This window comes from Crinia signifera, chromosome 8 (assembly GCF_055691185.1).
Source record: "Crinia signifera chromosome 8, ASM5569118v1, whole genome shotgun sequence".
NCBI classification, from domain to species: domain Eukaryota; kingdom Metazoa; phylum Chordata; class Amphibia; order Anura; family Myobatrachidae; genus Crinia; species Crinia signifera.
This window is the reverse complement of record NC_139224.1, coordinates 84,097,072-84,122,395: the sequence shown is the minus strand read 5'-3', so window position 1 is coordinate 84,122,395 and position 25,324 is coordinate 84,097,072. Positions and strand designations below refer to the sequence as shown.

Below are 25,324 nucleotides of genomic sequence, written 5' to 3'. Positions count from 1 at the left end.
TCACGAGGAGGGACAGCTTTCCATAGTAAAATGGTATGGAAAGCAGTTTACTTAGCTGGTAAATAAACCGGACGGCGATGAGGTGGGAGCATGCAGCAGCACTCGCCACTTATCACAGGGGCACTTTTTGAGCTGAAAGCAGCTCAAACAGAAGTAAGTTACTTTCAACTCAAACTTTGCACAGTGTGTATGGGAGTTTAGGGTCATAATTTCATTTAAAAAAAAAAAAAAATGAAATGAACCCTACATTGCAATACATGCACACAGTAAGGAAAATAATGCAATATGTTGAAAACATGTTATTTACACATAAGTTAACAGGTACTGTAAAAGTATTGCTACAACGATACCTTCCCTTTCCTTTTAAGTATGATCCCTATTACAATGAACAGCAGCTGGTCTTTATGCCATAAGTCTGATGAATCTAATCAGACACTTCTTTTCTGGACATTATGCTAGACCAGGGGTGGGCAATTATTTCAGCTGGGGGGGAAGGGTGACAAACTCATCCCTTTAATCCGGGACACATATTAATTTCACAGGTTCTGTGGCAGTTTAAAACCAGGTGAAAGCCAGCCACAGAACCTGTGTAATTAATGTGTCCCGGATTAAAGGGATGAGTTGGTCACCCTAGCTGGGGGGCTACTTCATACTTCCAGCAAATATTCAAGGGCAGTACTCCAGAAATAGGGGGTGTTGTCACTCAAAAGGGTGTGTGTCTTAATGTATTGTAGCACACCATATACCCCTTTTACACATCATGCAACACAATAGTAGGCCCCTTACATTAGTTATTTCGCACACCTGCCCCGCTTTAGATATTTCAAACACCTGCGCACCAGCCTTGAAAAAATGGTGCTGATTGCAGTAACGGCGACTCATCCATCCTCGGTGGTGCTGCAGCTGAAGTGACGTGATGTGGGGGCGGGTGGGTCAGCAATGCTGTATGCGTGTCCAATGGCAGCAGTGTGTGCATGCTGCGTAGTCCTGTGGCCTTTCGCGCATGCGCCGGGCCTGGTGCCTGCTACGCACAGGCTGAGCATCAGCTACACAGGACTACACTGCACGCACACAGCAGAGTTGAGCAGCAGGCCAGTCAGGCGCTGTTCACAGGCCGCCTGTTGACCACCCCTGTGCTAGACCAATGGTTCTCAACCAGTGCACGTTTTGCAGGTCTCCAAACAGAATCACAAGTTAAATTAGCTTCAACTGTGGAGCTTTTATAATGTGTCTGTAATGAGAGCACCAGTGCACCTTCTGGGTGACCTAGAAAACGTGAACTGTTGGGGGTACTTGAGGACTGAAGTTGAGAACCACTGTGCTAGATTGTTTGTAAGGCCTCTTCACTTCTACAGGTACCTGAATTGAGAGCAGGCAATTTGATGCATTCCTCCAGGTTCCCAAACCCCTGTTGCAGCACTATGGACTGCTCGCATTGCACACACACTCACACTCTCTCTCTATTCTGCATTGTCTAGATCAGTGGTCTTCAAACGCTTTTGCTCTGGGACCCCATCAGATAATAAAAACAAGGTACTTGTGTAATATCACGGCGCCTGGCTATGCTACGTTTTCGGCGTAGACCAACGGCTACCTAGCGTAGTCAGTGTAGCGCCCCTGGCAGCTCTCCCCAGGGGGCAGTTTGTGCTGCCTGTGTTCCCGGGAGTCGTCCTACCCCCCCCCCCCCCCACAGCCTCCGCCGCAGGCAGGGAGGCTTCCATCTCCCTGCCTGCCGCCGTTCTCACGCGGCATGCAAATTTATACCAAGTTTCGTGTACTTTAGTACTGAGAAAGGATCGGCGTGCGAATTTATATCAAGTTTTGTGTACTTATTCCCAATAAGCAGAAGGGTTTACAGGAAATTATACCTGTTATATTTAAAGCCCCGTACACACGGGGGAGATATATTGCTCAGTTTCAGTTTCAGTATATGGCTGAGCAATATATTGCTCAGTTTCTCCTTTTCATCAGCGACCAGAGATGGTCGCTGATTAAAGGGAACCTCTGCCGGCGGTGCCGCAGAGGTACGCAGCTGGTCGCAGGAGCAAGCTCCTGCGACCAGCGATTAGAACGGGGCTGAAAACGGGAGCGCACACTCCCATCACTGGCAATAGGGTCGCCTGCGACCATATTTCCAGCGATTTCAGCCCCTGTGTGTACACAGCTTAAGTGTGTTTAACCCCTTCACGACATTGCCTTTTAAGGTAATTTTTTTTTTTTTTTCCTCCTTGCGTTCAAATAAGCGTAACTTTTTTAATTTTCCGGCTATATAGACACATGAGGGCTTTTTTTTTGCGGGACAAGTTGTACTTTTAAATGGTACCATTTACTATACCGTATAATATTCTGGGGAATCAGGAAATAATTCAATGTGGGGTAAAAAGAAAAAAAAACGCAAATCCACAATTTTGCGCTGGTTACGTTTTTTTTGGAGTTCATAGTTCGTTTAAAATGATGGGTTATCTTTATTCTATGGGTCGTTACGATTCCGGTGATACCAAACTTATATAGTTTTCGTTACGTTTTACGACTAAAAAAAAAAATAGAATATGTTACGGTTTTTCGAATTTGCGTCGCGTCGCCATGTTCTGCGGCTTATAACTTTTTTATTTTTCCACCTACGGACCTGGGTGAGGGCTCATTTTTTGCGGGCTGAAGTGTACTTTTTAATTAATACCATTATGGGATATGGGCGACTTTCTGATCTCTTTTAGCTATTTTTTTTTGGGTAGGCGATGCGACCAAAAAACGTAGTTTTGGCGTTGGGGATTATTTTCCGTTTACGCCTTTAACCGTGCGGGATAACTAATGTTATATTTTAATAGATCGGACTTTTAGGAACGCGGCGATACCAAATATGTTTATTTTTTTTATTTTTTATTTATTTTTATTTGGGAAATGGGGAAAGGGGGGTGATTTGAACTTTTAATATTTTTTTTTTTTTTATTTTTAAACTTTTTTTTTTTTTTTTTACTTTTACTACAAGGCCCCCTAGTGTACTTGACCACTAGGGGGCGCGATCGCCTGTACTAGGTTCAGCCATAGAGCTCTATGGCTGAACGTAGTGATTTTATGCACTTCCTATTACATCCTGCCTGAGGCAGGATGTAATAGGTATGCATACACGGCCAGCACAGGGGTCTACATTAGACCCCTGGCTACCATGGCAACCGATCGGCACCCTCCGATCTCGCTGCGGGGGGCCCCGATCGGCGCCGGAGGGGGGCGCCCCCCCTCCGATCAGCTATTTAAGCACTGCGGGCGCTTTGCCCGCGGTGCTTAAAGGGTTAAACGGCCACGATCGGCGAACTCGCCGCTCGTGGCCGTGAGAGCAGGGACCTGGCTGTAATATACAGCCATTACCTGCTCTCTTTCAAGCCAGCTCACTCCGTGAGCTGGCTTGATTCCCCCGCAACCGACATATGACGTATATATACGTCATATGTCGTGAAGGGGTTAAGTACTTAATACTGAGAAAGGATACCGCTTTTCACTTATTGTCCATCGGTTTGTGATTAATTTGGAAAATGCCTCCATTTCAAAACCCAACTATCCACGCCAGCCTGAAGCGTGGTGAGCGTAGCGTTACGCGTCCTCCTGACCTGTTCATGCCCCCTACTATCCATGTCGGCGTGGAGTTGATTGTATAATCAACACTATGCCGAATCTGACAGATACGCTAACTGCGCTGGCCGCAGGAACAATACGCTGATTCTGACAGGGACACTACGCTAACTATGTAACGGATGCCGTGATATTACACAAGTACCAAAAACAATTACAGGACCCCAGCAAGTTACTGTAGAAGGTCATCACATTACATTACATGTGTAGTCAGCAGACAGCACATACATGGCAGCATTGTGGAGGCACAAAATGATGTGAGAAGGCTGAAAAAGTCTGTTCAATTCTGTGTTGTTTTAGACTCCTCGGGTGAAATTTAATAGGATAAGAGATTCAGAAAGTGAGAGATTTGGTAAGAAATTTCCAGTTTTACTAAAGCAGCAATCATTTAAACTTCAAAATCAAACTGGTTTTGCAGTGTAAATGATTGCCTCTTTAAAAAAAAAACATCTGAGATATGCGGACATGCCACACGTTTGATGATTTCAGAAACCATTACATCCCACCCATTAAAAATTATGGTGTGATTGTGGTCTTAATATACTACATATTTTATTCTGAACCATAACAATAAGATAAGATAACACAACAAACATTGTAATTGTAAAATGAAAATATAAAACAAAACTTCTGTACTTCATTACATTGGTAAAATATCTATCTATATGTCTAGTGTCTGTTTTGTGTCTATGAAACACTGCCATCTGTTGGCAGCGAGTGAAACTATAGCTCTTTCTCACACATGCACAAACACAAGATGTCATCACAAAGCAGCAGACTAGCTTTCCAAGCATTTGCTTCCAGCGGGATCACTGGTCTTTTATAATTTTATGTGACATTTTCTGATAATTATTATTTATAGTTATAACATTTTTGGATACCTTTTGGATTTTCTACTACATAGAGTGCACTATATTTTCTTTTATTGTACTTTATTACAGTCAAATTGCTTATAAATCATTATTAGAAAACCCTTTGGTACTTGTAAGTATTATCTGGGCGCCCGATTTTTTGATTGAATGCCTTAACTTAAGGCATACAATCAGATGCGATGGACCCGATTTTTTTCGGAAAAATCGGGTTGATTGCATCGCATGCAACCAAAACCCATGCGATGCGATGGACCCGATTTTTAGATTGGTTTCAATGTTAAATGGTCCCTGCGACCCGGTTTTACATTGGGTCCAATGTTAAATGCCCCCCAACCCCATTTTTTATTTGTATACCCACCCTGTTCATACCCCCACTATCCAAGTGGGCATAGAGTTGATTTTATATAGTGTGGCACATCCGATTTGCATCCTATCTTGACTATATAGTGCAGATCTGCACTATATAGACAAGGCAGCCAAGACTTTCTGGCTTCCGACACTTGGGCTTGCTTATAATTCATCTTCCAACACTATAATGATACACAGCATACAGTACATCAAAAGCAACACTAGAGCGGCTTACCGCCTAAAATGTTAATGTCCTGTAGTGATCTAATCAAATTCCAGATCTCAATCACATGGACCACCTGTGGAAACCTTTCATCCAATGATCATCATCCAACCTGCTGAAGATTAAACTATTTTTGCATGAAGAAATGGCTCAAATATCCACATTCAATTCTTAGGTATTTATCTGAAGTCACATACTGTATGATTTGCTTCTTTAACTCCATGTCTATTGTGTCTTAGCTTTAGAAACATATACAGTAACCTACAATAGTGGTTCTTATCTCCATGTGTCCAGGACTTCTGTTTGTGGAAACAGGCAGTATGATTAGTGAAGATCAAATACTCTCAGGTGCTTAGTACCTTCCCAAGCCTAAAGGCCCCCATACACTAGGGTGACTTGTCCTTAGGACAAGTCGCCCCTGACTTCCCCCTGAGCTTCCCCGGCTGCTCCCCGGGGCAGCTTGATTAGATTGGCACTTGATGTGCCATTTTTTACATGTGATAAATCGTCTCGATTTATCACATGTAAAAAACCCGGGGAGCAGGGGGGGGGGGGGGGGGCTACAGAGGTTGGAGCTGGTGGGAGCAGGGGGGCTGGGGACGCTGCGGGGGACACGTCTGTGTCCCCTGCTGCTGGGGACACTGCGGGGGACAGCGTCTGTGCGGCGAGGTGGTAGAGGGAGCAGGGGGGGCTGGGGACGCTGCGGGGGACACGTCTGTGTCCCCCGCTGCTGGGGACGCTGCGGGGGACAGCGTCTGTGCGGCGAGGCGGTAGAGGAAGCTAGTGGGGCGGCGAGGCGGTAGAGGGAGCAGGGGGGGCTGGGGACGCTGCGGGGGACACAGGCGGCATAGAGCCGGGCAGGGGGAGCTGGCGGGAGCTGTCAGAAAAAAAAAGCCTATACAATGAATGGGCAGCCTGTGATTGGCTGAGCGCTCTCTCAGCCAATTGCTGACTGGCTGAGAGAGCGCTCAGCCAATCACAGGCCGCCCATGCATTGTATGGGCTTTTTTTTTTTTTATTCAATACTGACAGCTCCCGCCGGCTCCCCCTGCCCGGCTCTATGCCGCCTGTGTCCCCCGCAGCGTCCCCAGCCCCCCCTGCTCCCTCTACCGCCTCGCCGCCCCACTAGGTCCCAAGTCGGGTGGTCGGACGTGCAGCAGGTCCGACCACCCGACGCAGATCCGATGCGCACGGGACCGCGCATCGGATCTGAGGGGACATCAAAACTAGCCGATTTTGGTCCGATTTCGGCCAGATCCGACTGATCTGGCTGAAATCTGACCAAAATCGGCTAGTGTATGGGGGCCTTAAAGGGGCATATACACGGGGCCATTTCAGACCCATTTCTAAGCGATCTGACTAGATTGCTCAGAAATGGAGCACAGATTACTCAGTGTGTATGCCCCCCAGTGATGATGAATCAGGTCCTGCATGCTTGCACTGTCTTTCATGTGAAGATTGTGGGGTTTTGCCTATAAGCATAGGCAAAACCCCACTCAGCACACAAAGTGCGTAAGCTGCGATGTGTGCTGAGCGTTCTTGCTTAAGCACCTTGCTCAGGACCTCCACATCCCATCACCCCATGTTTACATCTGGAATCAAACGGTGCACAAAATGCATTTCAATTTGGACTATGTAGTAGAGATCTGTACTACAGTATATAGTCTTGCCTCACCAGTCTATTTTTTTTTCTTTATTCAATTTTGGTGCTGGGCATTGGGATCGAATCATTAATGAATGGGGCTTAAAAGAAACTGATATCCATTAGATTTTGATTCCATTTTGCTTATATAAGTAAAATCGAATAGAAAAATAGACCAACTCAAACCACTTGTAGGGGCGTTAGTCTTTGAGGAAATTCAATTAGCCTTACGCTGGGTAACAATAAGATAAGATTTTTTTACGATATGCACGCTAATGATATTGTTAAACGTGCACGCTATTGCAGGTCATTAGTGCCCCCTATGTTGTCTGTACATGTAGTAAAATCTTGGATTTAAACTGTGTACACTTGGGGGTGATAGGGGCTGAAATCGCTGGAAATATGGTTGCAGGCGACCATATTGCCAGTGATGGGAGTGTGCCCCGGCGATAAATCGCTGGGTGCACGCTCCCGTTTTCAGCCCCATTCTAATCACTGGTCGCAGGAGCTTGCTGCTGCGACCAGCTGATTACCTCTGCGGCTCCCCCGGCAGATGTTCCCTTCCATCTCTGGTCACTGATGAAAAGGAGAAACTGAGCAATATTTTGCTCAGCCATATATTGCTAGCAATATATCGTTTGTCAGGGAGAACAGCCAGTTCAAGGGAAATAGTTGACAACATTGCATGTCATGTAATGTGGACCTAGGTTTACCGTGCAGCTATAAGTACAACAAACATGCCTCTCACACATTTTTACAATGTATTTCCCTAAAGAAACTGAAACCTGCTCTCTTCCCTACTACACATACTCAGACTGCAAATTGCACGCACATACACACTCTGGCAAGTATTCAATGCTCCAGCGAGCGCAGGGGCAGCGTACCCTGTCATGCTTTCGCCTGCACTCGCCGAGCTTCTCCAGTCTGCTGGATTCGCTGCCTGCCCGCCGGTCACCGTATTTAACGGCTCAGGAGCTAGCTGCCCCTGATGTCAAAAATAGCCCAATACGGCGACACAGCAGCGGCAGGCAGGATGGACACCCGGTATATTAGACAGGCAGGAGGGGGACAGGTCGGCCACTGCGGAGGGACGGAGCACACATTTATACACTGCAGGGAGGGCCGGGTGACCCAGGCAGTAGTGTGCACTGAGCTGGTCCCGCTGCGTGCATATCTAATGAGCGGGACCCAGCGCAGTGCATAAATAATGGGAAAAAAATTAAACAAAACAATCAAAATATATTAAAGTGGTGCTTGTACAGAAATAAAAATTTGCAAGATGATAAACAAAAAAACATTTATTTTATAAGTACAAATTTCAGTTCACCTAAAAAAGATGTTGAATGCAGAACGGAGAACTCTATTTTGGCATTGAATACACTTTCGGCGAAATATGCAAAAAAAACACATAGAACTACAAAGCGAATAGCAGCAACTATGAAACTGTGAATTGAATACGTAGAATATCATTTTCGGAGAAAAAATGTGTCGATTCGCCAAAAAACAGCCTTGTTCACCAAAAAACCAGTGAATCAAGAGCATTGAATACTGCCCTATAACTCTGGACTGCCTTAACCCTATACATACATTTTGGCTGCAGAATACAAACACACACGGACTGCAGACTACCCCCTGCCACATACACAAACATGGACTACAGATATCACATAATTACTGACTTTGTCACTGCTCCGGGAGGCATAGAGGAAGGGAGGAACCGTGATGCAGCGCAAGAGGCTGTGGGTGGTGCATGACTGCATCAACATAGCCCAGCCCCCCACTATAAAATGCTTAAATTACCAGCTTTGGAATGGAGCGGTGTGGCTATAATTACATGATTTATCATGAATCACGTCATTGACCACCCACTCACAAAAAAAAAGAGGAAAAAAATTATATTAAGTATAATATATCCATCAGCTGCTCAGTTACAGCTGTGGGGTAAGCGAGTGGTGCACACAAGGAGAGTACTAAGTACCTGGACACCCCCCCCCCCCCCATTAGCCAATCCAGCAATGCAGTGCACCTTGATGGATTGGAGGATTAGGGGGTTTGAGGTATTTAGAACCCCCATCATGCATGCACCATTGGTTTACAGTAAAGTTGTAGCGGAGCAGCTTTTTGAATCTGTCCACTAGAGCAAACTCCTCTGTGAGATGCGGGAAAGAGCTATATAAATATATAGAGAGAGGACAAAACTGTCATTTTAAAGCTGACTGATGAACTTGACATTCCTCCAAATACTGCCATTGAGAACAATTTACAATGTTGTCTCGGCACCAATCCCATAACATCTCTTGTCAAAGTTTTAATATTTTTAGAAAACAGTAATATTTAAAGCTTACTGCAAATCATAAGCCTGAAAAGTACATATCTGATGAATATGTCCAAAGTTCAGTTGGCATAAGATATAATGTTTAATATCCTTCTTATTTATCAGGGTTGCCTACTTTATAGCTGCCCTCTCTGGGAGAGGCCAGCCAGTTCAGTGTGGCAGTGGGGTAAGAGGCTGGCGATGGACGGGAAAGTGGCGGGGGCACAGAAGAAACGGCATGTTTAAGGGTGTGGCTAGCGCAATCGCTTACTCGTGGACAGTGGTGAGTGAGGCTACAAGGACGTTATTTGCGTCTTTGGTCCCACAGCCCCCCAAAGGGCTTTCAAATACAGACATTCCATCTCATTAAAAGTATTTAAAGAAAGTGAGTTCCATGCATTCTGCTTAGGTCTGAGGTTTACTTAGCAAACTGAAGTCTCTTATCCATAATATGGAAGTTCTGTTTTTTTGTTTTTTTTTTAATGGAAGGACAGTGATTGTTAATGATAACTTACAAGTTAATTTTTTTTATAAACAATCACCAACACGTCTGCCCATTATGTAGCTTATCTAAGTACAGGTACATTTGGAAATGTGCTTTTAAAAAAATAAACAAAATAACATCTTAATAACGAAAGTAAGAAACTATACAGAATACTGTACGTGTATGCACAAGACCTCTCTATATGTTACAGTATATAATCTATATAGCATACATCTATCCTTTGCATATTTCAAATATAGCCCACCTCATGCAGTCTAACACCTTTTTCACACCGCGGGACTGTAGCAAAGACACCGGCTTCATCTGTCTCACGAAGAGCAGAAACATACATTTACTAATGTAACTTGGTGTTAATGCTAATGTGTTATAAAGTCAGAGGGTGAAATTTAATAGGATGAGAGACTCAGAAAGTGAGAGATTTGGTAAGAAATCTCTAGTTTTTTAAAGCCGCAATCATTTACACTTCAAAATCAAACTGGTTTTGCAATGTAAATGATTGCAGCTTTAAAAAAATGGAGATTTCTTACCAAATGTCTCACTTTCTGAATCTCTCATCCTATTAAATTTCCCCCAGAATTCCCTGATGAACTACAGTACTCCACCAGATCATGTTAAATAACATTGATTTATATAGCAAGTTTGCATTGTTTTATCAGATATAATAATGTGTAAATGTTTTTCAAATAAAGGAAACCTAGCTTTGTAACACAATTACCATTTTTCTGGGTGACCCCTCCAGGAGTTGGCAATCAGGTTGTCCTAGCGGTGGGAGAAGCAGGGGCCATGGCTCGGCATAAGGTGTGGGGAGGTGATGTGGCATAAGGGGCTGTGGGTGTGCACACCCCACTATACAATAGTCAAGATTACCAGCATTGTACAGTTTTGCACTACAATTACATGATTCTGAGTACATTTTGTCATTGGTCTTCCAGTCTACCAACTTTAGTTGGTAAGTGGGCAGCTGGGTGGCAGAATGCGGGCTGCCCTGGAAGCCTGGCCCACTTTCCCCAGGGGGTTGGGAGCACCCCCCAATTTTCCTGGCAACTATGTTCTGTAATACCCCTTTTACACCAACGAAAAACCCAGGTCGGACCCAGGTCGGACCCAGGTCAGTGTTGGTGTAAATGGGACCAACCCAGGTCCATTGACACTGGTCTCCTACCCAGGTCCTGACCAGGGTTGAACACTGGTCGGACCTGGGTCGTGAGCGGTGTAAATGGTCCCAACCCAGGTCAGGACATCTGGGTAGTGCTGAAAGGATACAAGAAGCATGGGACGCCTTTCCGTAAGTCAGTACCATGCATTCCACAGTGCATTGCAGCAGCAGAAGACAGCAACCCGTGCGGACAGTGCACACAGGCTGCTACCTGGCACTACACAGTTGGACCTGCCACAACCCTATCTGGCACTAGGATGCAGCGCTGTCAGGCAGTAGTGGGACCAAGAGCTTAAAGGAGGAGGGTGCGTGATGTGCCTCCCACTCCAGTGACTCCATTTTTTAAGGGATATATACTCTACCTACAGAAATCATTTATGTTTGTTTTGGGGGGGCTGGGGGGAGGGGTATGGATTGTATGGTCGACCTAAAGATTGTCGACAGTCATAAGGTCGACATACTGCAAGGTCGACATTTGTCTAGGTCGACATGGGATAAGATCGACAGGTCATCAGGTCGACACAAGCATTAGGTCGACATGGTCTAGGTCGACAGTCAAAATGTCAACATGGGGCTTTTCACTGTTTTTTTTTTTACCCGAATGTCGACATAGTCGACATGGACACAGTTTTAAGTGTCCATGCACTCGGCACACTATTTTATTCTCCCACAATGCCCCAGTGCAGTGATGGCTAACCTTGACACTCCAGCTGTTGTTGAACTACACATCCCAGCATGCCCTGCATCAGTTTTAGCATGGCCAAATAGTAAAACTGTAGCAGGGCATGCTGGGATGTGTAGTTCAATAACAGCTGGAGTGTCAAGGTTAGTCATCACTGCCCTAGTGGATATTAGGGCATGAAATACCGCCTGTCGGTATATGTCGGCTCATTAAACAGTGAAAAATCCTATGCCGACCTAATGCTTGTGTCGACCTAATGACCTGTTGACCTTGTCCCATGTGGACCTTGCAGTATGTCGACCTAGTGGTGTCGACCTAATGACTGTCGACCATCTTTAGGTCGACCAACTGACTGCTGCTGCATCACTGAATATAACTTTTTGACAAAATATTTTGCTAAATAAACCAACCAACATTTTTCAATGCTAACTTTTCATGTCTTTTAATTTTTATTTAAATCATTGAGGGAAGGTTGGCTGGCAGTTTATCAGTCCTAAAATTGACATTTTTAATGTCATCCATAGGGAAAAGCAGGGCTGACCCAGGTTCAGTGTAAATGGTGCAGACCCAGGTCCGACCCAGGTTGAAGTGCTGTGTAAATGGGGTATGAAGCAGGGTCCGACCCTGGAAACTTCTGTGTTCAAAGACCAGGGTCCGACCAGGGATTTTGGTGTAAAAGGGGTATTACCTTTACAGGGTTCCAGCTCTTCACAGGTTGTTACAACAAAAAAGTTATTCATTTTATTTATCGCCAGAAATGTATATCACACACATTAATATAATTCCAATGGAGCATACAAATTATATTCTCTACCACATTTACACACACACTTAAGGTGCGTACACCCATACAGATTTTTCTGTCCAATCTATCTGGTGGGAAAAAAAACCTGAAAATGTATGGGAGTAAATGACAATCAAAAAATTGTTTCCAAACTCTTGAAAACAGACAGTGACCAGTCAGACAAATTGTTTAAATCATTCTGATATAACAAATTTATCAAAGCATATATTTTTTTTCTGTTTTCCAGCATTTGAGTGAAAATCAAATGACTGCTGTGACATTCTATTAGCGGTAGTCGTAGAATGACAGAGATTAAACCAAATGTCTCCATCATGGATACTTTGCGGCCAAAGAAAGTTGGGCATTAAGAAACCAAGTGGTCATTAGCCTACTAAAATGACTTGAAAAAATAAAAACCATAGAACTTCCACACAATGCAACCCAATTGTCATGAAAGTGCATGGTAGTTCCGTATTTGGCCAGTGAAGCTTCATTTTTTTTCTGTAAGGGACTTCTTACTTTATACTATCTTATTTCTGGGTGTCTCTTTATTAACAGACTTGAATGATTCATTTTATTTATTTTGAGCATCCGCAAGAAAAGGGTCAAGGGCCTTATTCTGGTCTGTGCGGCCGGAGCCGAATATGCGGCCAGGGCCGTGCGTCCTAAACCCCGCCTTCCGTACGGATCGCTCATTCCGTCCGAATGCGGTAAGCCGCTGACCGCACGGAGCACGAGTGGATTTCTCATGTACACACCTCCTCCATCTCTGGGAACCTCCCCCATCATTCGATGGTCGCATACCATCGAATGCAGGACCGAGCGGTCAGGCAGCTCCCGCGAGCTCAGACCACTCGGGCATTTCTCCGTGCAAAAGCAGGGATCTGGGCGGGCAGCTGACATCCGGCAATGTCATATGTCCGCCCCCTACACGTGCGTCATGGCCGCATTACCATACGAACGCCCAGCGTTTTCATGGGAACGCCCATGAAACGCGGGGCATATGCATATGTTAATGAGGCCAAACAGCCCTTCATGCCCCTCTCCTCCCCCTGTTCGTAGTGTAAACAATTCATGCGGAATTTGGACGTATGTACCTTTTGCACATGCGCAGACAGGGCCGGCTTTACCATTAGGCAGCTGCCTAGGGCGCCAGGATCTGGGGGGGGGGCACCAAGGTTGCCTATCAAAAAATCATGGCTGTCTATGAGGAATGTGCAACTTCTAAGACCTCACCACCATACTTTTCCTTGAGGCATACTTCTCTACTTTACTGCTCCCTCCTACTTGTACTCTGTTGTGGGTGTCAAAGGGAGGCCTCCAAGGAAAGCAGGGGACTTGTCCATCTTCCCAGGAATGGCTGGGAGGACCAAATGATTTTTGGGAGCCTCCTTGGGGGGGTGGGGGGGCAGTAGGCTAAAGTTTTGCCTAGGGTGCTGAGAAGCCTTACACCGGCCCTGTGCGCAGATATGCCTCTGCACATGCGCAGACACAAAACAATGGCAGAACGAACGCACGTGGACATATCCGCACCAACCAGAATAAGGGCCCATGTGACTAGAAGCCTCTCTTAGCCCTGCGCTAATGCCAGCCTATCGCATCATGTGCAAGTTGTGTTGGAAAGCAACATAATAGAGGCTTTGATGAACAGCTACATGCAGATAAATAATTTAAGAGTGCAAAATGCAGGGACATGTGTTGTTTCTGTACATGAAATAAAAAAAAGCACAAAAAGCCATAAAACAAATGTTTATTTTAGTAAAATAATAATAAAAAATTTATATATATTTCTGTATATTGGGGAGAATATTTAAATGGCTGTGGATAATAATATGTGCAACAAATTGCAGGTCAAATATCACCAAGGTATGAGAACAGCTCTGTTTAAAACAAGAAATAAAAGGGTGCGGGAACAGAATAGGCAAAAAGCAACAAAACTTTCATCGGGCTAAAAGTAACATTCCACTCTGACTGTTACCTAAAGTTCCCCAAGCACAACAATGTCGCAGTGCAAGGCCTTCTAACTGTTTAATAGAATAAACATATCTAGGTAACAATCTGGAAGCATTAAAGTCTCCTGCTACAATATGCCAACTTCCTTTTCAGATGACAGTCAGCCATGTTGAAAAACAATAATAAGCATTTGCAAGGATACTGTACAGTATTGTAGTCTTCGGCAAATGGATTCCGGATCAAAAGTTCACTTTGAAATACTGCATGTTTACAGCTTTTGCCATATGTTGTTCGCTAGAAAATATCCAGTGGGTCGTACATCATAAAAGATATTTACACACTTTTCACAGAAACTGGAAGTCATGTGATGTCATCCTCTTCTGAGCAGTAGTCGGGACCCTTTATAACAAATACATTAGGAAGACAATAGCAAACTGTGACATATACAATTTGTTTAAAAATATATACAATATGACATTGAACATATTAATGACCATTACTACTCAGGAAATATGCTCTTTAACAAAAAGGTAATTGTAAAACAGATCATCTAATAATAAATAAAATGCAACACTGACAAATCTGAATTGATTCTAATACGTTCCCAAAGCCTAAATTGAATGGGTACTATTAATAAAAAAAAGTCCACCAACCCCCCCCCCTCCCCCCTTGCAGTGTGTGTTCCCACAAACATCTATTCAATGCTCGGCAACCCATCAAATGATGTGGCACAGGGGTGGCCAACACACGGCTCTTCTCCTTTTGTTATGTGGCTCGGCAGCTTGGGGGGGAGGGGGGGCGCCAAGGCAATCCCCTGCACCCTCTTTGTTCTATATATAACCTGTTCAGCCGCGCTGGGTTTAGAGTCTGCAGCGTACTTATAAGGAAGCATGAGAAGCCGCTATTGCAGGTGAGTCTACACGGATGACGGATGTGGAACTGTATAGGCATAGTCAGTTAGTGTCCGTCATTCGTGCAGCCCCAGCACCGCTACTGCAGACTCACCTGCAATAGCGGCTTCTCATCCCTCCGTGTAAGCACTCCACGAGGATGGGTCAGCCAGCCCACCACTGCAGATGGAGAAACAGGGTGGCAGGCAGCAGCAGAATAGAGAAGAGGTACAGTATACAGAGTCTGAGTAGGAAGTGCTTTGGCCGGAAACTGGCTCGATATGTATATAGGCCACAACCCATTTATAAATGGGGAGTGGCATTCTGGGAGCTAGGCCACACCCATTTTTGAATGGTTGCGGCTCTTTATCTTAACAGAAAAACATTCGTCTCAGATGGGTTGGCCACCCCTGATGTGGAACATGCACGCATATGTAAAGTTGCTCTGAGGCAGCCTTACATATGCGTGCACCCTCGGGAGGAAACGGCAGCTGACACTGGCGTCATGGCCTCATTACCATGAGAATGTCCAGTGTTCTCATGGGAACGCCCATGAAACACTGGGCATGACCATATGGTAATGGGGCTGCCCACCACATTTGTGGCAGAACAATGATGGTTATAGACTGAAAACAGCATGACCAACCCAAATAGGGATATAGCAGATGTGGGGTTTTACTTAGGAAAATATATACCATTAATTTTTTTTTTTTTTAATGCAATTGCTCTCCCAAATTTTTCTTTGTAAGGCGGTGAGACCATGCATCCCTATGTTAGGCTACACTCCCTCAAGTTGGGAGGCATGCCATTGTCATGATTCATATTATGCAATATAGAAGTGGTGTGAATATTCCTTATAGTACCTGAACAGCTCACAGAGTTGATTCACTCATAGACACTGATGCCTGACATTAAGGCACAACCATGGCCCCATGTGCACACACTCAACAAAAAGGTAGTTCTAGATACCATAGCTATCGAGAGCACTGATGGTCCGGTGTACTGGAGATGCCAGAGCCATCAAGAGCACTGATGGTAACGTTCCAAAGTTTAGAGCGGGGGGGTGGAAAAAATAATGCAAAGTAAGGATGCTTTCAAACATAGAAGAGTTAATAGTTTATTTTTTATCCGTTAACAAAATGAACAGAAGAGGAGTCTTGACTAAAAAGGGATTTTTGTAAGAACTTACCGTTCGAATCCCTTTCTCTGATATGGTCCTGGTGACACAGCTCAACACTGGGATGTAGGAGGGTCCGAAGGAGCCAGGCACCTATCCTAAAGCTTTAGAGGGTAGGCTCCTCCCCTACTGCATCCCTGGACTCTTCAGTTCAATCTTTCAAAGCCACTGGAATACATTAACTCAGTACAAACGCCTGCACATATTATATGCACATTTTATAACAGAAACTGTTAACTTTTAACCATTTTAACATGAACATCATGAAATTCTGGCATACTTACTGAGCGTAAGGGAGGGATCGCTGTGTCACCAGGACCATATCAGAGAAAGGGATTCGAACGGTAAGTTCTTACAAAAATCCCTTTTTCTCTTTCAATGGTCCTGGTGACACAGCTCAACACTGGGACGTTCCAGAGCCGGTCCTTTGGGAGGGTACGCTCAGGTCTGCAGCTCTCAGCACTGCTCGCCCGAATGATGCGTCCTCCGACGCGAACTCATGGAATCTATAGAATTTGGCAAATGTGTGAACAGATGACCAAGTGGCAGCTCTGCAAACCTGCTCAGCTGTGGCCCCATGTCGGACCGCCCAAGAGGTGGCAACTGACCTGGTGGTATGCGCATTTATTCTGGCCGGTACAGGCCTACCCACTTTGGTGTATGCAAAGGCTATCACAGAACGCAACCACCTAGCAATGGTCTGCTTAGATGCAGGCCAACCAATTTTATGTACGTCATACAGTACCAATAAAGTGTCAGTTTTCCTAACACTCTTCACTCTGTCCACATATATGCGTAAGGCACGCACAACATCCAAAGTCTTCAACTTGTCCCTTTTCTTGGAACCCTCTGGGGGTTGAAACACAGGTAGAACTATCTCCTGATTTAAATGGAAGGCAGAGACTACCTTCGGTAAAAATTGCGGCACTGTTCTCAGAACAGCCCTGTCATCGTGAAAAATTAAGAAGGGAGATTTGCATGACAAGGCTCCCAGCTCTGACACCCTTTTAGCAGATGCTACTGCTAACAAAAACACTAGCTTCCACGTGAGAAACTTAAAGTCAGCCGACCTTAAAGGCTCAAAAGGTGCCTTCTGAAGGCAATCCAAAACCAGTGACAGATCCCAAGGTGCTACTGGTTGCTTGTAAGGGGGTTTCAGTCTGGATACCCCTTGTAAAAAGGTTTGAATCTCCGGTAAAATGGCAATTCTTTTTTGAAAATAGATGGACAAGGCCGAAATCTGCACCTTCAACGACTGAAGGCTTAGGCCCGAAGAAAATCCATCTTGTAGAAAATCCAACATTTTTGATAATTTGAAGTGAGATGTGTGAGCTTTTTGCCTCTCACACCATCTAATATAAGTCTTCCAGACTCTATAATAATTTGCCGAAGAAACAGCTTTTCTGGCTTTTATCATAGTCTGCACTACTGCGTCAGAAAATCCTTTCTTTTTTAAAATGGCGGTTTCAATAACCAAGCCGTCAAAATCAATCGATCGGAATCCAGGTGATTGAATGGGCCTTGTCTTAACAGGTCTGGTCTCAGAGGTAGACGCCATGAATCCACTGATAACCTCTGAAGCCTCGAGTACCAAGACCTCCTTGGCCAATCTGGGGCCACAAGGATCACCGGAACCTTCTGGTCCTGTACCCTCTTCAACAGTCTCGCTAACATTGGAATTGGAGGGAATGCATAAAGAAGGTCTCCCTGCCAATGAGTAGTCATGGCATCCACTGCCTCTGCTAGCGGATCTCTCGTTCTGGCATAGAACCTGGGCACCTGATGGTTGAACCTGGATGCCATTAGGTCCAAATCCGGAGTTCCCCACATTGCCGTGATCTGGTGAAACACCTGAGGATGTAGGCTCCATTCTCCTTCCTTGAGCTCCTCCCTGCTCAGGAAGTCTGCTTCTATATTCTCCACTCCTGGAATGAATATAGCCGATATGGCAGGAACATTCTGTTCCGCCCATAGAAAGATTCTGGACACCTCCCACATGGCCAATCTGCTGCGTGTACCTCCCTGGTGATTCAGATACGCCACAGCTGTGGCATTGTCGGTCTGAATCCTCAAGGGGAGGTTCCTTAACCTGTCTTCCGCCAAGGAGATCACTTTCCAGACAGCTCTCAGCTCCAAGATGTTGATTGGTAACACTGATTCGTCTGCCGTCCACAGGCCCTGCAGCCTGAGATCCAGGGCTACTGCCCCCCAGCCCCTGAGACTGGCATCGGTAGTTACTACCAACCAGTCCCAGGTCTGTAATGACCGACCCCACTGAAGGGAATCTACCTCTGTCCACCATTTCAAGGAGTCCCGAGTGTCCGCGGACAGCACTATCAACTCCGTCTTCATGGACAAAGTGTTTCCTGACCAGGCTGACAAAATGTTCCATTGGAATACTCGTGAGTGGAACCTGGCAAATTGAAGCGTTTCGAATGACGCCACCATTTTCCCCAGGAGTTTGAGGCACCTCCATACTGACAAGCTCGGAGCTCTGAGAATCTCCTGAACTAGGGTGACCAGGTCCCTGGCCTTTATCTCCGGGAGAAATACCCGATGGAGATGGGTATCCAGTATGACTCCCAAGAACTGGATCCTCTGTGATGGTACCAACTGAGATTTTTGTAAGTTTAAAATCCAGCCGTGAGCCTGCAAAAAACTGATGGCCTCTTTCAAGTGACTTTGCAGCAGGGTTGCTGACTCCGCCTTGAACAGGAGATCGTCCAAATAGGGTATTACTGTGATTCCCCTGAGCCTCAGCACTGCCGCCATCACAGACATTATCTTTGTAAATACCCTTGGCGCGGTTGCTAGCCCAAAGGGTAACGCCCGGAACTGTAAATGCAGGTCTCCTATGGCAAATCTCAACAGCGTCTGATGTTCCGGGTGAATGGGAACGTGCAGATATGCGTCTTGGACATCCATGGACGCCAGAAATTCTCCCTGGTCCAGACTCAGGAGAACAGACCTCAAAGACTCCATTTTGAAATGGTCTACCCATAGGTGAACATTTAAGGACTTCAAATTTAGTATTGGTCTGAAAGACCCGTCTGGTTTGGGCACCAGGAACAGCGTGGAGTAAAATCCTTTCTTCCACTCTGCCCTGGGAACCGGAATTACCACCCCTTTTTCCAAAAGGGAATGAGCCGCTCTCATCAGAGCTGTGCGCAGGAGCGCCTGCTTTGGTATGGGTGTGGGGATGAACCTCTTCGGAGGGCGCCCTCTGAAAGGGATTTTGTAACCCTGGGTAATAATCTCTAAGACCCAGGTATCCTGGTCTAGAGAAGCCCAAGCGTCCCTGAAGTGTGTGAGACGCCCCCCCACCTTTATCCCTGCCGGGCTTATCCCCAGGCAGTCATGCGGAGGGTTTATCCTCTCCTTTAGAGGCAGGCTTCTTATGGAAAGAGCCAAACTTGGACCTTTGAGATTTGCCCCTGGAGGTCTGAAACCTTCCCCTGAACGACTGTCCCCGAAAGGACGCACCACCTCTAGGGGAGGGCCGAAAGGACGGCCTAAAAGCAGCGAATCTGGATGACTGCTTTGTTGAGGAGGCCGGCAGAAATGTACTCTTGCCGCCTGTGGCTTGTTTTATAATCTCCTCAAGCTCAGAACCAAAAAGTAACTTTCCCTTGAAAGCTAACAATTCTAGGGCCTTTTTGGACTCATTGTCCGCTTCCCAGGCCTTAAGCCAGAGCACTCTCCTGGCATTAATAGAGACTGTGGACACTCTGGTAGCCATTTTAAGAGCTTCCTCCTCTGCTTCCACCGCATATTCTGCCGCGGCCTTAATCTTTTCTGCTACCAGCAAAGCACCAGGGTCAGCCTGCAGCATGGTGCATAACTCACCAGCCCACTCTATAATGGCCTTAGAGACCCAGGCTGAAGCAATAAGGGGGCGCAGGGTAAACCCCACCCCTTCAAAAATAGCTTTGAGGTTTCCCTCGAGCTTTTTATCCACAGAATCTTTAAAAGCTGCACCACCCTGTACAGGCAATACCGTAGCTTTTGATAAACGTGCCACAGAAGCATCCACAACAGGCACTTTTTCCCAGAGTTCAGAATGAGACTCCGGCATGGGGTACAGACTAAGGAATCTTTTAGGCATCTGTAGCCTCTTATCTGGGGTTTTCCAAGCCCCTTCCAATAGTTCCTGTAACCCCTCATCTGAGGGAAAAGTAACAGCCTCCTTCCGCTGTCGCTTAAAAACACCCTTAACAGGGGTCTTATCCTCAACAGACAGTTTTAACGCCTGTTTAACAGCTACAATGAGATCCTCTATACCAGCAGCAGAGGTCTCTTCAAAATCATCACCCTGGTCCCAGGGTGTGTCAGTATACTCTCCTTCCTCCTCCTCTAACACATTAGGCATAGCATAAGACCTTTTAGGGGTCCCTGCAACATCATCCATTTTGTCCAGTATTTCACTGAATCTGTTGATCCCTTTAGCAGTATCCTGCATCACTTGAATAAGCGCAGGATCTGCCTGGGTAAGAGGCAAGGAGCCAGACGACTGCTGAGATGATGGCATAGGTCTCTGTGATTCTACCAGCACATCACTCTGCCTGTCCAGAAGCTGCACCAAAGCGTTTACAGACCTGCCTAGGGCACTGGCCCACGCAGGTTCACTCTGCTCTGCCCTATGGTGTTCACTGCCCATGGGTCTCACATCAGCGCAAGTAATGCATAAGCCCCCCTTGGCCATCTGCTCAGGGACAAACTTTTGTGTGCAAACATTGCACGCGCTCAGTGCACTAAGGGCTCCCTCCCCCAAAACCACAGCCTGATGCTCAGACATGATGCAAGTGAAAAATATATATATCTCAATATACACAGTGCAAACAATTGTACAAGTCAATGCACCCAGTCACTTAGCTGTCTGTAGGTTTCAACTGCGGGGAAGCGATGCCCAGGAAATCCAAGTCACTCTGCCAGGATCAATTAGCCAGCTCAGCTCCGCTGCAAGCGTTCTGAAAGGCGCCAAAGTCAGAGTGAAGGAAGAGACCAAAAGTCCCTGCTGCTGCGGGGTCCGTGACCTTTTGGCGCCAACCACCCCCAGCTAGCCGCTCCTTAGGTAGGATTTCCTTGTTCCAGTGTCTCCCCCTCAAATGGGGACCACTTGGAACATGCCTGTCACAGCGCTGCTGTCCTCTCAGTCAGGAGCTCAGCGTGTAAGCTCCGCATAAAATGGCCGCCGCCATCACGGAGCGCCTGTCCCCCATGATCCCCACCTAACTGTGGAGCCGGTTTCAGGCTACTCCGGAGCCCAGGCAGCCTCTTAATAGAGGCTATGAGCGCAGCACAGGGAGACCAGACAGCGTCTACCCTGTGCACAGATAGCTGACAGGACGCGCTTCTGTCAGCTCCTGCTGCGCTAGCAGTGTGAGGATTCACTATGAAAATCCTCACACTGTGCCTACCTAGCTAGGGTAATAGTTAATAAAATAATAAAAATCCCCTAACTACTCTATTTCTTCGGCTGCTCCGCAGCCCTTTAGAATAGCACCCACTCCAGTGGGCACCTAACACGAACTGAAGAGTCCAGGGATGCAGTAGGGGAGGAGCCTACCCTCTAAAGCTTTAGGATAGGTGCCTGGCTCCTTCGGACCCTCCTACATCCCAGTGTTGAGCTGTGTCACCAGGACCATTGAAAGAGAAATCAGTATTTGGTGTGACCGCCCTTTGTCTCCAAAACAGCATTAATTCTGCTAAACCTCTTGGAGAACTAACCACAGATCTTATGTGGATGCAGCTAGCTCAAGTCCTTCTGTCTCTTCATGTATTCCCACCCAGGCTAAAGCCTCACCCAGCACTCTGTCTGTGTCGCTTAATGCAGCTTCTGCTTTTCCATATGGCATTCTGCAGCTGAGGATTGGGTCTGCTGGGGTCGGTGGATCAGCATATAAGCAGAAGGCAAGCACATTCATTGTTACCTAACACCTCAAGCTCTCCTTCCCCATATATTCCCAGACAGACTTGAGTATGTTGAGATAAGAGCTCTGTGGGGGCCATATCTTAACTTGCAGGACTCTTTGTTCTTCTTTCACTGAAGATAGTTCTTCATGACATATGACTATGTTTGAGTTGTCTTGCTGCAGAATAAATCAATCAGATTCCTCCCTGATGGTATTGCATTCTGGATAAGTACCTGTCTGTATTTCCCAGCATCGAGAACACCATTAATCCTGACCAATTCCCCAACTCCATTTGCTAAAATGCAGCCCAAAACATGCAATAAACCTCAACTATGCTTCACTGTTATTTATTGTACCACTCACCAGCCCTTCATTGAATAAACTACCTTCTATTACTGCCAATATTTGTCATTTTTGACTCATCAGTCAGGAGCACCTGCTGTCATTTTACACTGGCCTTGTTTCCATGTCAAAGGTATGGCTTTTTTACTTTAATTCTTCTATGAAGACCACTTCTGGTCAGACTTCTCCAAACAGTAGATGATTGCACATTGGTCCCTCTGGATTCTGCATGTTCTGATCCGATGGCACTGTTAGACATCTTTTGCTTTGAAAGGGAAGTAAGCATAATACATCTTTCATCTTATGAACTCTGTTTCCTTGGCTGACCACTGCTCTTTGAAACCCCAGTCTGTTCTGAAATCTTTGCTGATTCAGTGTAACTACCTTGTCTCTTGTTGTTGTGCCCGGTCTTGCCATGGTGTATAACTTATGACATGAAACAGTCTTCGACAACCTCACCTTTGTAGCAGAGTTTGGGCTTTCCACAGCTGTTTCTGTTTCAGTTAATGACTGTGTTTCGCCCTACATATGAAATGATGATCATTATAACTTGTTTTATATGATTGGTTAATCCTACAAAATCATTGACTTTGTGCAACTGTACTTAGAAGAATTGATGCTGTTTTAAAGCGCGGTCGCACCAAATAATGTTTTGATTCAGATCTCTCTTTGGTCATTCACTTTGCATTTTGTTAGTTGGTGAAAAATAAATTAGGAGCACTTCTATTTATAAAAACATTCTTATTTTGCAGAAATTTCTCCACAACTACCTAAAACTTTTGCACAACTATAATTAGATTAGGGATGCCGGCATTGAAAAGGCCCCAGCATCATGATACCAAGAGTCCCGATAGAGGCTTCCTAAGTAACCTAACCCTCTCCCCCTACCCACTAACCCCAAGCCTCCCAGCTTGCAGCCTGACTAATGCTGGCCACACATCAGACCAACTTTCCTCCAACCATCCAGCTAGTTGCTTGGATGGAATAAAGATCTGGTACTGGATGGGAGCAAAGGACAATCAGAAATGTGCTCACAACCCCAGGAAAATGGACAAAAACATTCAAATAGTTTAAATCAAACTACAGTACTGTGTCTGAGTGACAGTTTTTGTCCTTTTCCAGATTTTGAGAGCAAATTTCTGAAGTAAATATTACATTTGCTCCCATCCAGTACCAGATTTGTATTCCATCCAAGCAACTAGTTGGATGGTTGGAGGAAAGTTGGTCTGATGTGTGGCCACCATAACACACACAACTCCCTCCCCCCCCCCCCCCCCCCACACACACACACACACACACACACACACACACACACACACACCCCCTGACCTTAACCCTTCCTGTTACTGCGTAAACCTAACCCATATCACCTGACACTTTTACTGTCCTGACCCTAACCCACCCTGGCATATGTCCGTTCGAGATGCTGGCTGTTGGCATTCCCACTATAGCATCCTGTCTTCTGAAGTTCCTGCTCTTGTGTTCTGATGGTAGTCAGGATGCTGGCACCGGTATACTCAACATCAGCATCCTAATTGCCAGGATGCTGACCACATCCTAAATAGATATAATATTTCAAACTGCGGCACTCCTCTGATTTTTCATGTAATAACCCGTTTTACCAAGTCCAATTGGTTTTTGGTCTGAATCTGCAAGCTATGCACTCCATAAATTTCTAATTTATTTACACAATCATCTGAACAACTCCAAATTGACACAATTGCTTGCTGATTTAATGGGTCCTTAAGGCGGTTAGTGCTCTGGGCTCTCTAGACAATGGTACACATCTAATAAAAGGGATTGCCACTTTAACTTTTTTAATGAACTATTTACCTTTTCGATTTTTTCATCCAACATTCTGAAAAACTCTTGTTGACTTTCAGAGATGTGTATGCTAAAAATAAAGAATAAAAATTGTTCATTGCTTTTCTCTAAATAGCTTTTTTAATTCTTTAAAAGAGAAAATTAATAAATAGTATAATATAATATAAAAGCCTGAACAATTCTACTGCCCCGGAAACAGATCCTAATGTAATGGGCCCCATACATCAGCAATTACAATTAATGGATTTCCAGATCCAGGGATCTTTTGGCCAGATAAATGGATTCTACAATCTATTTGACTTGCCCACACATTACAGATTTATTTCAGTGATCGGCAGATTTTTCCATCTAATGATTGCATCTTCATATCTGGAAATTGCCCAATCGATTGTCATTTCAGCTGTTCATAATGTAAATAGATGAAGAAGACGAATTTGGAACGCCCACACATATAAAAAAGATCTGCAGATAATACCAGATTATTAAGCATGTTTAAAAATCTGATTAAGCAATCGATTGGCGGATCCCTATTAATTTTTGATTGGGATTGCCAAAAGGGGGAGCCCAAACATCTAAAATTAATTGTGGCAATCATCTCCAGATCTGAGGATTGTCACAATTAATTGCTGATGTATGGGGCCCATAATAAAGCGTACAGACGGCGGCACTAATCTCAAATCATAGGCAGGAAACCAGCAGTTATATCTCAACGTTTCGAACCAGCTTTATTGGGTTCTTCTTCAGAATATATATAAATGTATATACATACATATACATACACATACATATATGCACACAATAAAAATATCGGTACTTGTTTCCTAGCACGGCCACACCGATTTACATCGGGGTGGTCGTGTCGGAAAAATCGGGTCGATCGCATCGCATGCGATTTGGTCGCATGCGATGCGATCGTCGCGACCGACCGATTTTGGACCCGATTTTTTTTTTTTAATTAAATGTAAATCGGGTCCCTGGGACCCGATTTTACATTGGATTCAATGTAAAATATTCCCAACCCCCCCAAATGTCACGGCGTACACCCCACCCCACGATAGACGCCAACCCGAAGCGTG

General features: G+C 45.3%; 1 protein-coding gene across 1 annotated transcript in view; it reads right to left on the bottom strand.

Moving 5' to 3' along the window:
* Positions 1–11,293: 11,293 nt before the first annotated feature.
* Positions 11,294–25,324, bottom strand: part of C8H1orf21 (chromosome 8 C1orf21 homolog) — a 153,376-nt gene continuing 139,345 nt past the window's right edge. Inside the window, exons 5-6 of the mRNA XM_083156780.1 lie at positions 24,258–24,318; positions 11,294–14,502 (exon numbers count right to left, since the gene is read on the bottom strand). Of these exons, the coding sequence (XP_083012906.1) occupies positions 14,464–14,502; positions 24,258–24,318 (100 nt within the window). The 3' untranslated portion in view covers positions 11,294–14,463. The remainder of the gene's footprint in view (positions 14,503–24,257; positions 24,319–25,324) is intronic.